This window comes from Salmo salar, chromosome 07 (assembly GCF_965601325.2).
Source record: "Salmo salar chromosome 07, fSalSal1, whole genome shotgun sequence".
Classification (NCBI taxonomy): Eukaryota; Metazoa; Chordata; class Actinopteri; order Salmoniformes; family Salmonidae; genus Salmo; species Salmo salar.
Window position 1 is genome coordinate 68,087,386 of NC_138297.1, and position 19,723 is coordinate 68,107,108.

A 19,723-nucleotide genomic window follows, 5' to 3' on the forward strand; every position below is an offset into this window, starting at 1 on the left:
TTTTTGGAGGGGTGGGGGGGGTGAAGGAGAGAAAGAAGAGATGGAGAGGGGACAAAAGAGGCTTAAGGTCTATGATTGGGTGACTTTAATTTACGAGCCTCTTCCTCAACCCTCCTCCACCTCCTCACTATTGATCTTCCTTCAGCTCCTTGATCAGAGATGCTCACAACTCTGACACATTCAGAGTGGATTTAACCCTCTCAGGGATGGTTGGATCTATGCCAATGGCTTTTAAGCTCATGATGTCTAAAGACAATACCTGAGATGTTGTTGGGTTCCCTTCATTCTAACCTTATGATGTTACAGAGGCTACCTGTACTTCTGCTAACCGTGTGTGTGTCCATCTTACAGGGGCCCAGGACTCTGGTCACCTGTACTTCTGCTTCCGCTGGCTCCTGATTCGCTTCAAGAGAGAACTGAGTTTCCCTGATGTCCTGCGTCTTTGGGAGGTGAGTCACAGACATTCAAGGCGTTTACCGTTAATCAATCGGCTGTTCTCTAATGATCGATCTGCCCACACAGTCAATCCAGCCAATCAATCAAAGAGACCAATCAGTCATTACAGTGAGCACTTGATCAATCGGTGGCCTCTCTCTGTCCCCTGACTCTCTGGTCCTGCTGCTCCTCAGTCTCACCTCCTCCTCTCCTCCTAACTCCCCGGAGGTGAATCAGTAGCCTGATTAAAGGGCCCGTAGTTTAGTTTTCATTTCATCATCTCTCCATTCGTCCAGAGGCATTGCGAGGAAACACAATCCAATTAGCATTCATTTAATTATGTTTCACAGAATCACAACAATTTGTTTGATTTATCAGACATAATGATGCAGATACTGTAACACACACACACACACACACACACACACACACACAGACTCTGATTGTCTCTGGGTTGGCTTCAGGTAATGTGGACTGGGCTGCCGTGCCAGAACTTCCACCTGCTGGTGTGCTGTGCCATCCTGGATTCAGAGAAACACCAGATTATGGAGGAACAATACGGCTTCAATGAGATCCTCAAGGTGTGTGTTCTTACATTGTGTGTGTGTGTTCACTTGTATCTGTCTCTGTGTGTGTGTGTTCACTTGTATCTGTCTCTGTGTGTGTGTGTGTGTTCACTTGTATCTGTCTCTGTGTGTGTGTGTGTGTTCACTTGTATCTGTCTCTGTGTGTGTGTGTGTGTGTTCACTTGTATCTGTCTCTGTGTGTGTATGTGTGTGTTCACTTGTATCTGTCTCTGTGTGTGTATGTGTGTGTTCACTTGTATCTGTCTCTGTGTGTGTGTGTGTGTTCACTTGTATCTGTCTCTCTGTGTGTGTGTGTGTGTGTGTTCACTTGTATCTGTCTCTGTGTGTGTATGTGTGTGTTCACTTGTATCTGTCTCTGTGTGTGTGTGTTCACTTGTATCTGTCTCTGTGTGTGTATGTGTGTGTTCACTTGTATCTGTCTCTCTGTGTGTGTGTGTGTGTGTGTTCACTTGTATCTGTCTCTGTGTGTGTGTGTGTGTGTTCACTTGTATCTGTCTCTCTGTGTGTGTGTGTGTGTTCACTTGTATCTGTCTCTCTGTGTGTGTGTGTGTGTGTTCACTTGTATCTGTCTCTGTGTGTGTATGTGTGTGTTCACTTGTATCTGTCTCTGTGTGTGTGTGTTCACTTGTATCTGTCTCTGTGTGTGTATGTGTGTGTTCACTTGTATCTGTCTCTCTGTGTGTGTGTGTGTGTGTGTTCACTTGTATCTGTCTCTGTGTGTGTGTGTGTGTGTTCACTTGTATCTGTCTCTCTGTGTGTGTGTGTGTGTTCACTTGTATCTGTCTCTGTGTGTATGTGTGTGTTCACTTGTATCTGTCTCTGTGTGTATGTGTGTGTTCACTTGTATCTGTCTCTGTGTGTATGTGTGTGTTCACTTGTATCTGTCTCTGTGTGTGTATGTGTGTGTTCACTTGTATCTGTCTCTGTGTGTGTATGTGTGTGTTCACTTGTATCTGTCTCTGTGTGTGTATGTGTGTGTTCACTTGTATCTGTCTCTGTGTGTGTATGTGTGTGTTCACTTGTATCTGTCTCTGTGTGTGTATGTGTGTGTTCACTTGTATCTGTCTCTGTGTGTGTATGTGTGTGTTCACTTGTATCTGTCTCTGTGTGTGTATGTGTGTGTTCACTTGTATCTGTCTCTGTGTGTGTGTGTGTGTTCACTTGTATCTGTCTCTGTGTGTGTATGTGTGTGTTCACTTGTATCTGTCTCTGTGTGTGTTGTATCTGTCTCTGTGTGTGTATGTGTGTGTTCACTTGTATCTGTCTCTGTGTGTGTATGTGTGTGTTCACTTGTATCTGTCTCGGTGTGTGTGTGTGTGTGTTCACTTGTATCTGTATCGGGGGGGGGTGTCCTGCTCTGTCGCTGTGTGTGTGTGTGTGCGAGGTTGGTTGGGTCAACATTATACTAAATATGACCTGCCCTACCTCCGAAAATAAAAAGGGTCCTTTTAACTCCTATCAGGGGAGAGTGGGGGAGAAGTGGAGAGTGGGGGAGAAGTGGAGAGTGGGGTGGAGAGTGGCGGGGAGAAGTGGAGAGTGGGGGGAGAAGTGGAGAGTGGGGGAGAAGTGGAGAGTGGGGGAGAAGTGGAGAGTGGGGGAGAAGTGGAGAGTGGGGGAGAAGTGGAGAGTGGGGGGGAGAAGTGGAGAGTGGGGTGGAGAAGTGGAGAGTGGGGTGGAGAGTGGGGGGGAGAAGTGGAGAGTGGGGGAGAAGTGGAGAGTGGGGGGGAGAAGTGGAGAGTGGGGGGGAGAAGTGGAGAGTGGGGGAGAAGTGGAGAGTGGGGGAGAAGTGGAGAGTGGGGTGGAGAGTGGCGGGGAGAAGTGGAGAGTGGGGGAGAAGTGGAGAGTGGGGGAGAAGTGGAGAGTGGGGTGGAGAGTGGCGGGGAGAAGTGGAGAGTGGGGGGGAGAAGTGGAGAGTGGGGGGGAGAAGTGGAGAGTGGGGGAGAAGTGGAGAGTGGGGGGGAGAAGTGGAGAGTGGGGTGGAGAGTGGGGGGGAGAATTGGAGAGTGGGGGGGAGAAGTGGAGAGTGGGGGAGAAGTGGAGAGTGGGGGGGAGAAGTGGAGAGTGGGGTGGAGAGTGGGGGGGAGAATTGGAGAGTGGGGGGGAGAAGTGGAGAGTGGGGGGGAGAAGGGGAGAGTGGGGGGGAGAAGGGGAGAGTGGGGGAGAGAAGGGGAGAGTGGGGGAGGGGGAGAGGTGGGGGGAGGGGGGGAAGGGGAGAGGGGGAGGGTGGGGGAGAAGGTGGGGGAGAGGGGGAGGGGGGGGACAGCACCACAGACACATTGATGTCTGGTCCCCTCTGTCTTTTAGTGGTGTTCAACCACTCACTATTGAAAGTCTCCTCCATCTAAATGTACTGATTTCTCAGTAGTGGAATGGGATTGTTTTAGTGCATGTTTAGTGTTTTTCTTTATTGAAAATGACTAATGATAGGTTTGGTAATCTCTCTAGAAATATCGCCTGATGTAATCTGGAGTTATCTTGGCTGTGTTATATACGTGATAGCCTGTAAGGATGAATTAGTACCATTTTAATCATTCAACATTTTACCTTGAGGTTACTTCCTGATGTGATCACAGCTGTTCTTTCTGCAGTTGGTAGACAGCTAGTAGATGGTAACCATGGAGACCTTGCAGGCTCTATCTATCTATACAGTAGCTATAACACCAGGTGGGGGGGGGAGAGAGAGAGGGAGGGAGGCGGCAGTAGATAGGGGGAGAAAGAGAGTGGGGAGAGAGAGAAACATGGAGAGACAATGAGCTTTACACTGTGTTTTATGATGACTGAAGGAAGCAGTTAATTATCACCTAGCAGGAGCATGTGGTCTTCTAACTAACAGGCTCTCACTGCCTAGTCGCATTGCAACACAGGTGTTATTTCCACACAGAATACACTGTCTGTTTTCTGTTAAATGAGTGAACTGAAAATGGTATTCAGTTTTGAAGTGTTTATCCGTGTCATCACTTTAACACAGGGACGGACAACTTTGATGGGGTGGGGGGCCGCCAAAAAATCTTAACTCATCACGAGGGGCCGCAGTGGCTCACTGGTCTCACCTGATAGGCGGGTCACCTGATAGGCGGGTGCGGAGCCCTAATCAACGCTACATCCTCTTGAGTTAACTCAGCACTGGATAGACTTTCACATGAATGCCTCCAACATGTTGTTTAGTGTACAATTACCCCACCATCTTTCCTTTCATCTGATCCATTAACCAATACAGCAGCTAACATTTACATTTACATTTTAGTCATTTAGCAGACGCTCTTATCCAGAGCGACTTACAAATTGGTGCATTCACCTTATAATATCCAGTGGAACAACCACTTTACAATAGTGCATCTAAATCTTTTAAGGGGGGGGGGTTAGAAGGATTACTTTATCCTATCCCAGGTATTCCTTGAAGAGGTGGGGTTTCAGGTGTCTCCGGAAGGTGGTGTTTGACTCCGCTGTCCTGGCGTCGTGAGGGAGCTTGTTCCACCATTGGGGTGCCAGAGCAGCGAACAGTTTTGACTGGGCTGAGCGGGAACTGTGCTTCCTCAGAGGTAGGGAGGCGAGCAGGCCAGAGGTGGATGAACGGAGTGCCCTTGTTTGGGTGTAGGGCCTGATCAGAGCCTGAAGGTATGGAGGTGCCGTTCCCCTCACAGCTCCGTAGGCAAGCACCATGGTCTTGTAGCGGATGCGAGCTTCGACTGCAAGCCAGTGGAGAGAGCGGAGGAGCGGGGTGACGTGAGAGAACTTGGGAAGGTTGAACACCAGACGGGCTGTGGCGTTCTGGATGAGTTGTAGGGGTTTAATGGCACAGGCAGGGAGCCCAGCCAACAGCGAGTTGCAATAATCCAGACGGGAGATGACAAGTGCCTGGATTAGGACCTGCGCCGCTTCCTGTGTGAGGCAGGGTCGTACTCTGCGAATGTTGTAGAGCATGAACCTACAGGATCGGGTCACCGCCTTGATGTTGGTGGAGAACGACAGGGTGTTGTCCAGGGTCACGCCAAGGCTCTTAGCACTCTGGGAGGAGGACACAAGGGAGTTGTCAACCGTGATGGCGAGATCATGGAACGGGCAGTCCTTCCCCGGGAGGAAGAGCAGCTCCGTCTTGCCGAGGTTCAGCTTGAGGTGGTGATCCGTCATCCACACTGATATGTCTGCCAGACATGCAGAGATGCGATTCGCCACCTGGTTGTCAGAAGGGGGAAAGGAGAAGATTAATTGTGTGTCATCTGCATAGCAATGATATGAGAGACCATGTGAGGATATGACAGAGCCAAGTGACTTGGTGTATAGCGAGAATAGGAGTGGGCCAAGAACAGAGCCCTGGGGGACACCAGTGGTGAGAGCACGTGGTGCGGAGACAGATTCTCGCCACGCCACCTGGTAGGAGCGACCTGTCAGGTAGGACGCAATCCAAGCGTGCGCGGTGCCGGAGATGCCCAGCTCGGTGAGGGTTGCGAGGAGGATCTGATGGTTCACGGTATCAATGGCAGCAGATAGGTCTAGAAGGATGAGAGCAGAGGAGAGAGAGTTAGCTTTAGCAGTGCGGAGAGCCTCCGTGACACAGAGAAGAGCAGTCTCAGTTGAATGCCCAGTCTTGAAACCTGACTGATTAGGATCAAGAAGGTCATTCTGAGAGAGATAGCAAGAGAGCTGGCCAAGGACGGCGCGTTCAAGAGTTTTGGAGAGAAAGGAAAGAAGGGATACTGGTCTGTAGTTGTTGACATCGGAGGGATCGAGTGTAGGTTTTTTCAGAAGGGGTGCAACTCTCGCTCTCTTGAAGACGGAAGGGACGTAGCCAGCGGTCAAGGATGCGTTGATGAGCGAGGTGAGGTAGGGGAGAAGGTCTCCGGAAATGGTCTGGAGAAGAGAGGAGGGGATAGGGTCAAGTGGGCAGGTTGTTGGGCGGCCGGCCGTCACAAGACGCGAGATTTCATCTGGAGAGAGAGGGGAGAAAGAGGTCAAAGCACAGGGTAGGGCAGTGTGAGCAGGACCAGCAGTGTCGTTTGACTTAGCAAACGAGGATCGGATGTCGTCAACCTTCTTTTCAAAATGGTTGACGAAGTCATCCGCAGAGAGGGAGGAGGGGGGGGGGGGGGAGGAGGATTCAGGAGGGAGAAGAAGGTAGCAAAGAGCTTCCTAGGGTTAGAGGCAGATGCTTGAAGTTTAGAGTGGTAGAAAGTGGCTTTAGCAGCAGAGACAGAAGAGGAAAATGTAGAGAGGAGGGAGTGAAAGGATGCCAGGTCCGCAGGGAGGCGAGTTTTCCTCCATTTCCGCTCGGCTGCCCGGAGCCCTGTTCTGTGAGCTCGCAGTGAGTCGTCGAGCCACGGAGCAGGAGGGGAGGACCGAGCTGGCCTGGAGGATAGGGGACAGAGGAAATCAAAGGATGCAGAGAGGGAGGAGAGGAGGGTTGAGGAGGCAGAATCAGGAGATAGGTTGGAGAAGGTTTGAGCAGAGGGAAGAGATGATAGGATGGAAGAGGAGAGAGTAGCGGGAGAGAGAGAGCGAAGGTTGGGACGGCGCAATACCATCCGAGTAGGGGGAGAGTGAGAAGTGTTGGATGAGAGCGAGAGGGAAAAGGATACAAGGTAGTGGTCGGAGACTTGGAGGGGAGTTGCAATGAGATTAGTGGAAGAACAGCATCTAGTAAAGATGAGGTCAAGCGTATTGCCTGCCTTGTGAGTAGGGGGGGAAGGTGAGAGGGTGAGGTCGAAAGAGGAGAGGAGTGGAAAGAAGGAGGCAGAGAGGAATGAGTCGAAGGTAGACGTGGGGAGGTTAAAGTCACCCAGAACTGTGAGTGGTGAGCCATCCTCAGGAAAGGAACTTATCAAGGCGTCAAGCTCATTGATGAACTCTCCAAGGGAACCTGGAGGGCGATAAATGATAAGGATGTTAAGCTTGAAAGGGCTGGTAACTGTGACAGCATGGAATTCAAATGAGGAGATAGACAGATGGGTCAGGGGAGAAAGAGAGAATGTCCACTTGGGAGAGATGAGGATTCCAGTGCCACCACCCCGCTGGCTCGATGCTCTAGGGGTATGCGAGAACACGTAGTCAGACAAGGAGAGAGCAGTAGGAGTAGCAGTGTTATCTGTGGTGATCCATGTTTCCGTCAGCGCCAGGAAGTCTAGGGACTGGAGGGTAGCATAGGCTGAGATGAACTCAGCCTTGTTGGCCGCAGACCGGCAGTTCCAGAGGCTGCCGGAGACCTGGAACTCCACGTGGGTCGTGCGCGCTGGGACCACCAGGTTAGAGTGGCAGCGGCCACGCGGTGTGGAGCGTTTGTATGGCCTGTGCAGAGGAGAGAGAACAGGGATAGGCAGACACATAGTAGACAAGCTACAGAAGAGGCTACGCTAATGAAAATGAGATTGGAGTGACAAGTGGACTACACGTCTCGAATGTTCAGGAAGTTAAGCTTACGTTGCAAAAATGTTATTGACTAAAATGATACAGTACTGCTGGCTGGTGGAGTAGGCTAGCTAGCAGTGGCTGCGTTGTTGACTTTGAACGTGTAGCTGGCTAGGTAACCTCGGTAGTTTCAGTACTACACCTTGTCATGATACAAAGCAACTTTGTAGCTAGCTAGCTAACATAACACTAATCAAGACGTTCCTTGTAGTGTATTTAGTTTCAACAATGCTGCTCGTCGGTAATAGTTGGCTAGGTTAGGAAAAATGGCGTCGCGGGGGACGGAAATAGCTGGCTAGCTAGCTAACAATTATCAATTAACAATTATCAAGCTATGACAAAGACAACTAGGTAGCTAGCTAGGTAACACTGCACTAGTCAAATCGTTCCGTTGTAAAGTATTAGTAACTACAGCGCTGCTAGTCGGTAACGGTTGGCTAGCTGGCAGTGGGTTAATGATGACTAGGTGTGTTGAGTAAGTCTGGCGCCGCGTCGCGGCTGGCTAGCACACCTCGATAATACTCAAACTCAAACTACACAATTATCTTAGATACGGAGACAGCAAAGACAACTATGTAGCTGGCTAACTAACACTAACGCCACACTAATCAAGTCGTTGCGTTGTAATGTAATAGTTTCTGCGGTGCTGCTAGTCGGTAGAAGTTGGCTAGCTAACAGTGATGACTAGCTAGCTAGCAGCTAGCAGTGTTGACTACGTTAGGAGGACGAAGATAGCTAGCCTCGATAATTACTCAGTTACTCTAAACTACACAATTATCTTTGATACAAAGACGGCTATGTAGCTAGCTAAGAAGAATTGCTCAGATCAAACAAATCAAGCCGTTGTAATGTAGCGAAGTGTAATATTACCTGTGGAGCGAAGCGTGGTGCGACTGCTCGCTCCAAACCGGTGGTGTTTAAAGTGGCTCCCAGACCCAACCCATCTGCATGTCTACAGTGGAATCTAGTCTTTCTCTCTCATTAGCTCCACTTCCTCTGTCATGGCGTCTTCAAGCTCACACATTATGCAGCTAGACCTCACTTCACGTGAGAAGTGTAAACCCACGGAGGAGAGACATGATGATCTTTACCACTGTAGGTGCTGTAAGGAGTACTGTGTGTGGACCAGACCAACACTGTCCCAACACCCCCTGCTACAGAGACATGATGATCTTTACCACTGCAGGTGCTGTAAGGAGTACTGTGTGTGGACCAGACCAACACTGTCCCAACACCCCCTGCTACAGAGACATGATGATCTTTACCACTGCAGGTGCTGTAAGGAGTAATGTGTGTGGACCAGACCAACACTGTCCCAACACCCCCTGCTACAGAGACATGATGATCTTTACCACTGCAGGTGCTGTAAGGAGTACTGTGTGTGGACCAGACCAACACTGTCCCAACACCCCCTGCTACAGAGACATGACGATCTTTACCACTGCAGGTGCTGTAAGGAGTACTGTGTGTGGACCAGACCAACACTGTCCCAACACCCCCTGCTACAGAGACATGATGATTTTTACCACTGCAGGTGCTGTAAGGAGTACTGTGTGTGGACCAGACCAACACTGTCCCAACACCTCCTGCTACAGAGACATGATGATCTTTACCACTGCAGGTGCTGTAAGGAGTACTGTGTGTGGACCAGACCAACACTGTCCCAACACCCCCTGCTACAGAGACATGACGATCTTTACCACTGCAGGTGCTGTAAGGAGTACTGTGTGTGGACCAGACCAACACTGTCCCAACACCCCCTGCTACAGAGACATGACGATCTTTACCACTGCAGGTGCTGTTAGGAGTACTGTGTGTGGACCAGACCAACACTGTCCCAACACCCCCTGCTACAGAGACATGATGATCTTTACCACTGCAGGTGCTGTAAGGAGTACTGTGTGTGGACCAGACCAACACTGTCCCAACACCTCCTGCTACAGAGACATGATGATCTTTACCACTGCAGGTGCTGTAAGGAGTACTGTGTGTAGACCAGACCAACACTGTCCCAACACCCCCTGCTACAGAGACGACATGATGATCTTTACCACTGCAGGTGCTGTAAGGAGTACTGTGTGTGGACCAGACCAACACTGTCCCAACACCCCCTGCTACAGAGACATGATGATCTTTACCACTGCAGGTGCTGTAAGGAGTACTGTGTGTGGACCAGACCAACACTGTCCCAACACCCCCTGCTACAGAGACATGATGATCTTTACCACTGCAGGTGCTGTAAGGAGTAATGTGTGTGGACCAGACCAACACTGTCCCAACACCCCCTGCTACAGAGACATGATGATCTTTACCACTGCAGGTGCTGTAAGGAGTACTGTGTGTGGACCAGACCAACACTGTCCCAACACCCCCTGCTACAGAGACATGACGATCTTTACCACTGCAGGTGCTGTAAGGAGTACTGTGTGTGGACCAGACCAACACTGTCCCAACACCCCCTGCTACAGAGACATGATGATCTTTACCACTGCAGGTGCTGTAAGGAGTACTGTGTGTGGACCAGACCAACACTGTCCCAACACCTCCTGCTACAGAGACATGATGATCTTTACCACTGCAGGTGCTGTAAGGAGTACTGTGTGTGGACCAGACCAACACTGTCCCAACACCCCCTGCTACAGAGACATGATGATCTTTACCACTGCAGGTGCTGTAAGGAGTACTGTGTGTGGACCAGACCAACACTGTCCCAACACCTCCTGCTACAGAGACATGATGATCTTTACCACTGCAGGTGCTGTAAGGAGTACTGTGTGTAGACCAGACCAACACTGTCCCAACACCCCCTGCTACAGAGACGACATGATGATCTTTACCACTGCAGGTGCTGTAAGGAGTACTGTGTGTGGACCAGACCAACACTGTCCCAACACCCCCTGCTACAGAGACATGATGATCTTTACCACTGCAGGTTCTGTAAGGAGTACTGTGTGTGGACCAGACCAACACTGTCCCAACACCTCCGCCTGGTGTATCTTGATGTACACTCAGCCTCCAGAATTCAGCCCTGCCCTCGGTTATCTCCTGCTCCTCATGTGCCGCTTCCACCTGGGAATATACACACTGCAACGCATGGGTCATTTCCTGACAACATAGACTGTCCCATTATGGCCAGATCACTAGTCTGTGAGGTGAATAACAGCTCCCGGTACTCCCATCGGTCCCCCAGTTACCAGCTACCAAGCCATGTGACATGAGTCCTCATAAACTGATATCCCAACAATGCTACTAAAGTAACTACTGTTACTACTAACATGACCCCTGACTATAACCTCCTTCACTTCCTGTCCTGAGAATAACTACTGTTACTACTAACATGACCCCTGACTATATCCTCCTTCACTTCCTGTCCTGAGAATAACTACTGTTACTACTAACATGACCCCTGACTATAACCTCCTTCACTTCCTGTCCTGAGAATAACTACTGTTACTACTAACATGACCCCTGACTATATCCTCCTTCACTTCCTGTCCTGAGAATAACTACTGTTACTACTAACATGACCCCTGACTATAACCTCCTTCACTTCCTGTCCTGAGAATAACTACTGTTACTACTAACATGACCCCTGACTATATCCTCCTTCACTTCCTGTCCTGAGAATAACTACTGTTACTACTAACATGACCCCTGACTATAACCTCCTTCACTTCCTGTCCTGAGAATAACTACTGTTACTACTAACATGACCCCTGACTATATCCTCCTTCACTTCCTGTCCTGAGAATAACTACTGTTACTACTAACATGACCCCTGACTGTATCCTCCTTCACTTCCTGTCCTGAGAATAACTACTGTTACTACTAACATGACCCCTGACTGTATCCTCCTTCACTTCCTGTCCTGAGAATAACTACTGTTACTACTAACATGACCCCTGACTATAATCTCCTTCACTTCCTGTCCTGAGAATAACTACTGTTACTACTAACATGACCCCTGACTATATCCTCCTTCACTTCCTGTCCTGAGAATAACTACTGTTACTACTAACATGACCCCTGACTATAACCTCCTTCACTTCCTGTCCTGAGAATAGCTACTGCATGTAATGAGGAAAGAGAGTAATGGCATTGGACCTGACAACCTCACAGGTTTTTTGAAAGATGACAGTAGTGTCTGAAATGCCAACATGATCTCTGCTACTCTCACCATGATCTGGGTCTGTGTAATAGTCCCTATACTGTGCACAGTTAGCTGCCCTCCCTCTCCTACGAGCTATCTCCTGTAACAATATACACAGTCTCTGTGGATAATACCATTCTATCACCCTGATCACATTCCATCCCACTTAACAGTCTGATGTAAACATTCTGTCTCAAACACAGGCCTCATGTGTACCTCACTTCCTGCTACAGAGACATTTACACATGTATCATTCCATCTAACCCATAACACACTAGTCACTACTCCTAATGCACTTCTACAGTTAGAAACATACTAAAACATTCCTAAATCAATGAGTCAATATACATCAGTCCCTCCTCTGGAACAATGATCAGTCTTATGTTCCACGACACCTGAAAACATATTGACTTGAACAGGGAAGAGAGAAAGTACATGTTTAATAATTCACACCAGCCTTGATGCTACTAGGACTGGGGACAGAACCGTCCATCCGTTACCTTCTATGGCCATGTGATACTGGTCTCCATGCCGTCTCCTTCATTTTCATCCTTGGGTGTTATCGCAAGACAGACTATGAACCTTGTTAATTAATTATACCGTATCATCCAGGAATCTCTATGTATTGATGCGATTTAACATTAATATTCTGATGACATGGTAAAACAAATAAATCTTCATGGTTGACCCAAGCTATCATCCAGTGAGTTCTCCTCCCTCTCGGAGGACACTTAAAGATAAGGTTTCTAGAGCCTTCCTGGGGCTAATACATTTTAGCAGTGCCCCCACGCCTCCAGTTTGAGAACAACTCTCTCTCACTGAATCATAACTAAAACATTTTATAAATGATCCAACCCAAATTGAGAATGACAGTCCTTAGTGCTTTACTTTGAGTCTTCTCAACCTAGCACACATCATCCCGGTTAGAATGTACATTTATAAATGGGAACTTTTATTGCCGGTAATAAATCTTCTCATTACAGCCCTCCTTTGTCCCTGTTTTCCTGGTAATGAAAGATCGGTATCTCAATGCGTACTTAGTCCAAATTGTTTGCAGTGTGTAGACCTCCCTTCTCCCTGCACTTATCATTCTAGTGTGTCTTCTTCAGATAGCGTTGCAGTTCATCTTCCCAACGGCACATGTAACTCTTGCCTGTCTTATTAGATGGCCCTTGATAATGTCCCGATTTCAATGTAAAGAAATGTTTTTCCCACTAATACAAGTCTCTCACCTGAGCCGCTATCACCATTCTGTCTGGTCAATTTCTCCCATCAGCACGCTAGCATGAGAGAAGTTTGTATGTTACATCTCTCCATGCTCACTCCACATGCGCGGTCTCAGCGCCCCTGCCACCCGTACCCAGGTTTGGCTCGGACACAGATAAGTGTTAAAGGTCACTGTCACATTGATCGCCTTTGTTGCTCTTTCTTCAGCCGGTTTGGGAGGGTTTTGAGGTTCACACACACTGTTTGTGACCAAATGATTCCTACATGCATTAAGACACCATCTGACGTCACCTTCCATGATAACCTAAAGAGAGGACAGATCAGAACAACAGTTTAGTTCAATTCATTTCTGTTTCAGGAAATCCAGACACGCTTTGACTATATGACAAATTATTACATTCCCAATTTTTTTAATAGCATTATCTCTACGACAAATGTCAAATAACATAACAACGTACTGTTACTGTTGAAACCATTTTCCTACTTAGTTCATAGTCTCTTATTTTACTGCCGACCATTCGGAAGAGTTGCCAGATCAGGGAGTTAACCCCTGTGCGGCCTCCGTCCCGTATGCATAGCCATTTTCCGACCAACCACATGCATCACAAATAACCAAAAAACAGCTAAATGCAGCACTAACCTTTGACAATCTTCATCAGATGACACACCTAGGACATCATGTTACACAATACATGCATTCTTTTGTTCGATAAAGTTCATATTTATATATAAAAACAGCATTTTACATCGGTGCGTAACATTGACTAACTATTTTCCCTCAAATGCATCCGATGAAACAGAGCTTCAATTTACTAAATTACTATTCGAAAACATTTTTTAAATGTAATATTGTCATTCTAAGATTTATAGATGAATATCTCTTGAAAGCACCTGTAATGCCAGATTTAAAAATAACTTTACTGGGTAATCACACTTTGCGATAAAAGGGGATGCGATACTCAGAACAATAGGCTAGCAATAGCAATAGGCTAGCCATCTTGGAACAATCGCATATCACATCTAGTCTTGTATACTATTGTCAATAATCCCTTACCTTTGGTTGTCTTCATCAGAAAGCACTTCCAGGAATCCCAGGTCCACAACAAATGTATTTTCGTTCGAAAAAATGACTCCTTTATGTTCCAAGAGCTTGTTCTTGTTAGCGCGTCTGAAGGCTGATCCAAATGCTTCGTCGGACACGGATAGCCATTTCGAGAAAATGCATTTTTTGCCCATTTAGGTTGGTTCAAACATGTCAAACGTTGTATAACATAAATCTTCAGGGCGTTTTTCAACAAGAGAGCCAATAAGATTCGAGGGGGACGATTGCATTGTGTTTCAAAACGTTTCGAAAGGGGAGGGTAACCAGGGGCGCCGGCGTCATAATGGTGATGGCCCTCTCCGTGTGACTACGTTCCACAGCGTCTCATTCATTCAGTTTTAACAGTAGAAGGCTCAAACCAATTTGTGAAGACTGGGGACATCTAGTGGAAGCAATAGGAAGTGCTCAATGAACCATAGCTCACGGTGTGATTAATAGGCAACGTGATGAAGTTGAGTTCGCAATTCAGAATTCCACTTCCTGTTTCCATCTGTCTCGGGGTTTTGACTGCCATATGAGTTCTGTTATACTCACAGACACCATTCAAACAGTTTTAGAAACGTTAGGGTGTTTTCTATCCACAAGTATTAATTAGATGCATATCCTAGCTTCTGAGTTTGAGTAGGAGGCAGTTTAAAATGGGCACGAATTCTTTTCAAAAATCGCTTTAGCGCCCCCTATCCTAGGGGAACGCCAAGAGGTTAACACCCTAACCCATTGGGGGAATCCCAACACTCCAGAAGACCCAATCTGGTGAAATTTCTATTGAAACGAAATCAGCAATACACATATCACAATCCATTTCATGAAATCAGCAATACACATCACAATCCATTTGGAGTAACTGTCAACCCTCGTTACATATATTTTTATTTCTATATGTAGACTGAACAAAATACATGTGTATATTTACCCAAGACCAGGACCCTGGGAACTGGTAGTTTCCACTTTGAACACATGATTCACATCGTGATTCAAAAAAACACTGCATGTTAACTCAAACACATTTGAATACCCAATAATCTTAGAATTACAATTCTTGATAATTGTTTATTTTATTTATTTAACCTTTATTTAACTAGGCAAGTCATAACTCCATAAGGAAATAATGGTATCTCATTAAGTAATGGTAAAATAGAATCCCACATGTCCCCTTCATTGATCAAACACCGCTATGTAAAACGTTCCTGTCCCGCTGCTCTCAAGAGGATTTGTTGTTGCTCTTTTGAAAAAGATGGAAACGCTTGTATAGCATCATTTCCTCCGAATACAGCAGGCTCCATTTCTACTTTACACTCATTCTACCAATTTACGATAGCTCCCTGTTTTAGATGTGGGACTATCTGCCTACGCATAGATTTTTGTTTCTCTCGCTACGCAAACACTAGTCTCAACGTCAACATTGAGTTCCTCTGTCCAGGCTCTGTGTTCTTTTGCCTATGTTAATCTTTTATTTTTATTGGCCGGTCTGAGAGAGCGCTTTTTCTTTGCAACTCTGCCTAGAAAGCCAGCATCCCGGAGTCGCGTCTTCACTGTTGACATTGAGACTGGTGTTTTGCCAGTACTATTTAATGAAGCTGCCAGTTGAGGACTTGTGAGGCATCTGTTTCTCAAACTAGACACTCCAATGTACTTGTCCTCTTGCTCAGTTGTGCACCGGGGCCTCCCACTCCTCTTTCTATTCTGGTTAGAGCCAGTTTATGTTGTTCTGTCAAGGGAGTAGTACACAGCGTTGTACGAGATCTTCAGCTTCTTGGCAATTTCTCGCATGGAATAGCCTTCATTTCTCAGAACAAGAATAGACTGACGAGTTTCAGAAGAAATTACCATTTTGAGCCTGTAATCGAACCCACAAATGTTGATGCTCCAGATACTCAACTAGTTTAAAGAATGCGAGTTTTATTGCTTTTTTTTTTATCAGTTCAACAGTTTTCAGCTGTGCTAACATAATTGCAAAAGGGTTTTCTAATGATCAATTAGCCTTTTTAAAATTATAAACTTGGATTAGTTAACACAACGTGCCATTGGAACACAGGAGTGATGGTTGCTGATAACGGGCCTATTTAGATATTCCATTAAAGTCAGCCGTTTCCAGCAACAATAGTCATTTACGACATTAACAATGTCTACACTGTATTTCTGATCAATTTGATGTTATTTTAAAAGGACAAAAAATGTGCTTTTTAAAAAACAAGGATGTTTTGTACAGTAGTGTATGTTTTACTGATCTGCCCGCAGGCCGTCAGTTACCCATTTCTGCTTTAGCAAGTCACTGATCAAAGAATGTCCTCCTCTCTTCTTTCCAGCTCATAAATGAACTGCCGATGAAACTGGACATCACGGCCATCCTCAACAAAGCTGAAGCTATATGCCTGCAGCTGAAGAGTTGTAAGGTATGTATCCATAGATAGGACATCTATCTTCAGAACGTTTGTGCTTCCAGTATATTCTGAAATACATACATGGGTTTTGAGAAGCTCACCCATCCGGCTCGAAGGACCATGGTAAATAATGGAGGGTTTGCTGAGTGTGGAGAGGGAAAGGAAGTGGGATACAATTGGTTTGTGCAGTTTCCAGTAGAAGGGTGTGAAGGGGGTTTTCAACACAACCCTCGTTAACTTGTTTGTTTATTCCAACAACATCTTTATAGTATTTACCCAACAGTGTTAGAAACACACGGGGGGTATGAATGAATGCAGTTGAATCTAACCCTCATTCAAAAAAACCTATCTGTGACATATGTTTTTAATATGTATTTTTATTTATTATATAAAACTAAGAAAACTGTGTAGGATTTCCCCAACTTGGTGGTACAACTATATACACAAGGTGTGTGAATAAATGCAGTTGAATCTAAACCTCATCAAAACTGTGTCTGTGACACACATTTTTAATAGTTTCTTCTGATGATATCCTTTTAAGATGTGTCCAACTCCATGGCAGAACATTAGATACCTTCAGAATGTCTGTGCCTGTATTCTGAAACCCTTACTGAACTCAGACTCCATTGTACCTATATTCATAGCTAACACACTTCAACACCTTGTATTGACCTATGGTTCCAACCAGATCTTTAATCTTATGTTTATTATCTGTGTAGGATTTGCCAAACTCAGTGGTTGAGATCCTTGGATTCAACAGCACAGACACCGAGTCATCATCCCAGTCAGAGGACACTGAGCGAATGGACAGACCAGACTCTCCGGAACCTTCTACACCGTCAGACGACCAGCAGGACTTAGTCTCTGACTACAGCCCCAGCGGCGACAACAGACACTTAAGGGACGCAGCGCGTGACGTTTACAAATTAGCCTATATATCGTAGCCAGCCTGGCTAACAGTAGTCTCTTGGCCAGTGAGAGATTTGGTTCTGGTGGCTGAGATGGGGCTCACAGCCTAGTGAAAAAGGTGGATTGTCTCTCTCACACCTCACAGACAGAGGAGAGATGGGAAATGGCTTCTCGGGGCAGTATCATTATAATAGAGCCCAAGAGGTATTCATTTAAAGGAAGTTTTGCAAATCAAATAATTTTTGTAATGATTCTCTGTCTATTAATCATCTCATTTTTCTTGTTAGAGGTTGGTCTTTGAGTTTTTAGGATATTGCTCCTTATTGCCCCTGACTCCAAGGTATTTAGTGTTCAGCAGATTGCTCCTTATTGCCCCTGACTCCAAGGTATTTAGTGTTCAGCAGATTGCTCCTTATTGCCCCTGACTCCAAGGTATTTAGTGATCAGCAGATTGCTCCTTATTGCCCCTGACTCCAAGGTATTTAGTGTTCAGCAGATTGCTCCTTATTGCCCCTGACTCCAAGGTATTTAGTGTTCAGCAGATTGCTCCTTATTGCCCCTGACTCCAAGGTATTTAGTGATCAGCAGATTGCTCCTTATTGCCCCTGACTCCAAGGTATTTAGTGTTCAGCAGATTGCTCCTTATTGCCCCTGACTCCAAGGTATTTAGTGTTCAGCAGATTGCTCCTTATTGCCCCTGACTCCAAGGTATTTAGTGTTCAGCAGATTGCTCCTTATTGCCCCTGACTTGTTAATCGCTCCTGAATCATGTGAATAGTCAAATGTAATGCTGAAGTAGTTGACATGTGGTTTAAATGGAGGTGGAAGGGCTGAGGAATGGATAAGGTTTTATATAAACAGGGCTTATTATATCTCACGGTAGTATTCAGCTAATAGGAGTCTTACTGTAGGTGGAATTCAACTCTAACTATTTAATGAAGATGTGGTTGTATTATCTCAAGGCAAGGCCACTCTCCTCTACCAACTGAAAAGGATTGTCTGCCCTGCAGCCCATTGACAGATTATACAGTGTACAAAACATTAAGAACACCTGATCTTTACATGACATAGACTGACCAGGTGAAAGATATGATCCCTTATTGAAGTCACTTGTTAAATCCTCTTCAATCAGTGTAGACGAAGGGAAGAGACAGGTTAAAGAAGGATTTTTTTTAGCCTTGAGACAGTTGAGACATGGATTGTGTATGTGTGCCATTCAGAGGGTCAATGGGCAAGACAAAATATTTAAGTGCCTTTGAACGGGGTATGGTAGTAGGCGCCAGGTGCACCAGTTTAAGTGTGTGAAGAACTGCAACGCTGCTGGATTTTTCAACAGTGTCCCGTGTGTATTAACAATGGTCCACCATCCAAAGGACATTCAGCCAACTTGACACAACTGTGGGAAACATTGGAGTCAACATGGGCCAGCATCCCTGTGGAACGCTTTCAACACCTTGTAGAGTCCATGACCTGACGAATTGAGGCTGTTCAGAGGGCAAAAGGGATGATACTCAATATTAAGCAAGTGTTCCTAATATTTTATCCACTCAGGGGTTTTCCATGTAGCTGCCTTACTGACCTCTGATTTGGTAAGACTGAAAGAGACATGATTCATATTGAAAAATGTACTTCGTTTCTGAAACCATATTGTTAATCATACTAGAATGTGTGGGTTGGCACGGTGATAATATATGTACACATATTAGACGTATGTTCCTCTGGACTGGAGGTTCCCACAAGTTGCTTTGTCAAACACCCAGCCTTACAGCAACGTTTTTAAAATGTAGACTTCATGCTAAACCACGAGGCCTTTGTCAACATAGACAGACTTACTTCCATGTACTCATTTATATCGTCTGCTAGCTTACTCGCCTCCCAAAACGTAGGGAATATGGTTCTTGATGTGTTTAATATTGACACACCTTACTTCTGAGGAAGATTGTAAAGGAGTTGTTGTAGTCATTGATTATGGTGCATGCTGAAACTCTTAGCCTTCAAGTGATGTATCAGAAAATGTATCAGAAACAGTAATGCTGGAAGACTTTTCCTACCTGAATCTTTCTGTGTACAGATTTGTATATTTCAGCAGTTTGTGCTGTATGTATGTATGTATGTATGTATGTATGTATGTATGTACGTATGTACATATGAAATTAAGTTAGAATCAAGCAAAAAATATGTACACAGTCACATCTTTAAAAATAAACTTCATATGTACAATTTCAACGTACGTACACTGCTCAAAAAAATAAAGGGAACACTTAAACAACACAATGTAACTCCAAGTCAATCACACTTCTGTGAAATCAAACTGTCCACTTAGGAAGCAACACTGATTGACAAATTTCACATGCTGTTGTGCAAATGGAATAGACAACAGGTAGAAATTATAGGCAATTAGCAAGACACCCCCAATAAAGGAGTGGTTCTGCAGGTGGTGACCACAGACCACTTCTCAGTTCCTATGCTTCCTGGCTGATGTTTTGGTCACTTTTGAATGCTGGCGGTGCTTTCACTCTAGTGGTAGCATGAG

General features: G+C 45.9%; 1 protein-coding gene across 1 annotated transcript in view; it reads left to right on the forward strand.

Moving 5' to 3' along the window:
- The window catches only part of LOC106576542 (TBC1 domain family member 15), a 74,755-nt gene extending 55,291 nt beyond the window's left edge, over window positions 1–19,464 (forward strand). Inside the window, exons 14-17 of the mRNA XM_082978003.1 lie at window positions 352–449; window positions 900–1,016; window positions 16,207–16,293; window positions 17,001–19,464. Coding sequence (XP_082834129.1) covers window positions 352–449; window positions 900–1,016; window positions 16,207–16,293; window positions 17,001–17,225 — 527 coding nt within the window. The 3' untranslated portion in view covers window positions 17,226–19,464. The remainder of the gene's footprint in view (window positions 1–351; window positions 450–899; window positions 1,017–16,206; window positions 16,294–17,000) is intronic.
- The last annotated feature ends 259 nt before the right edge of the window (window positions 19,465–19,723 follow it).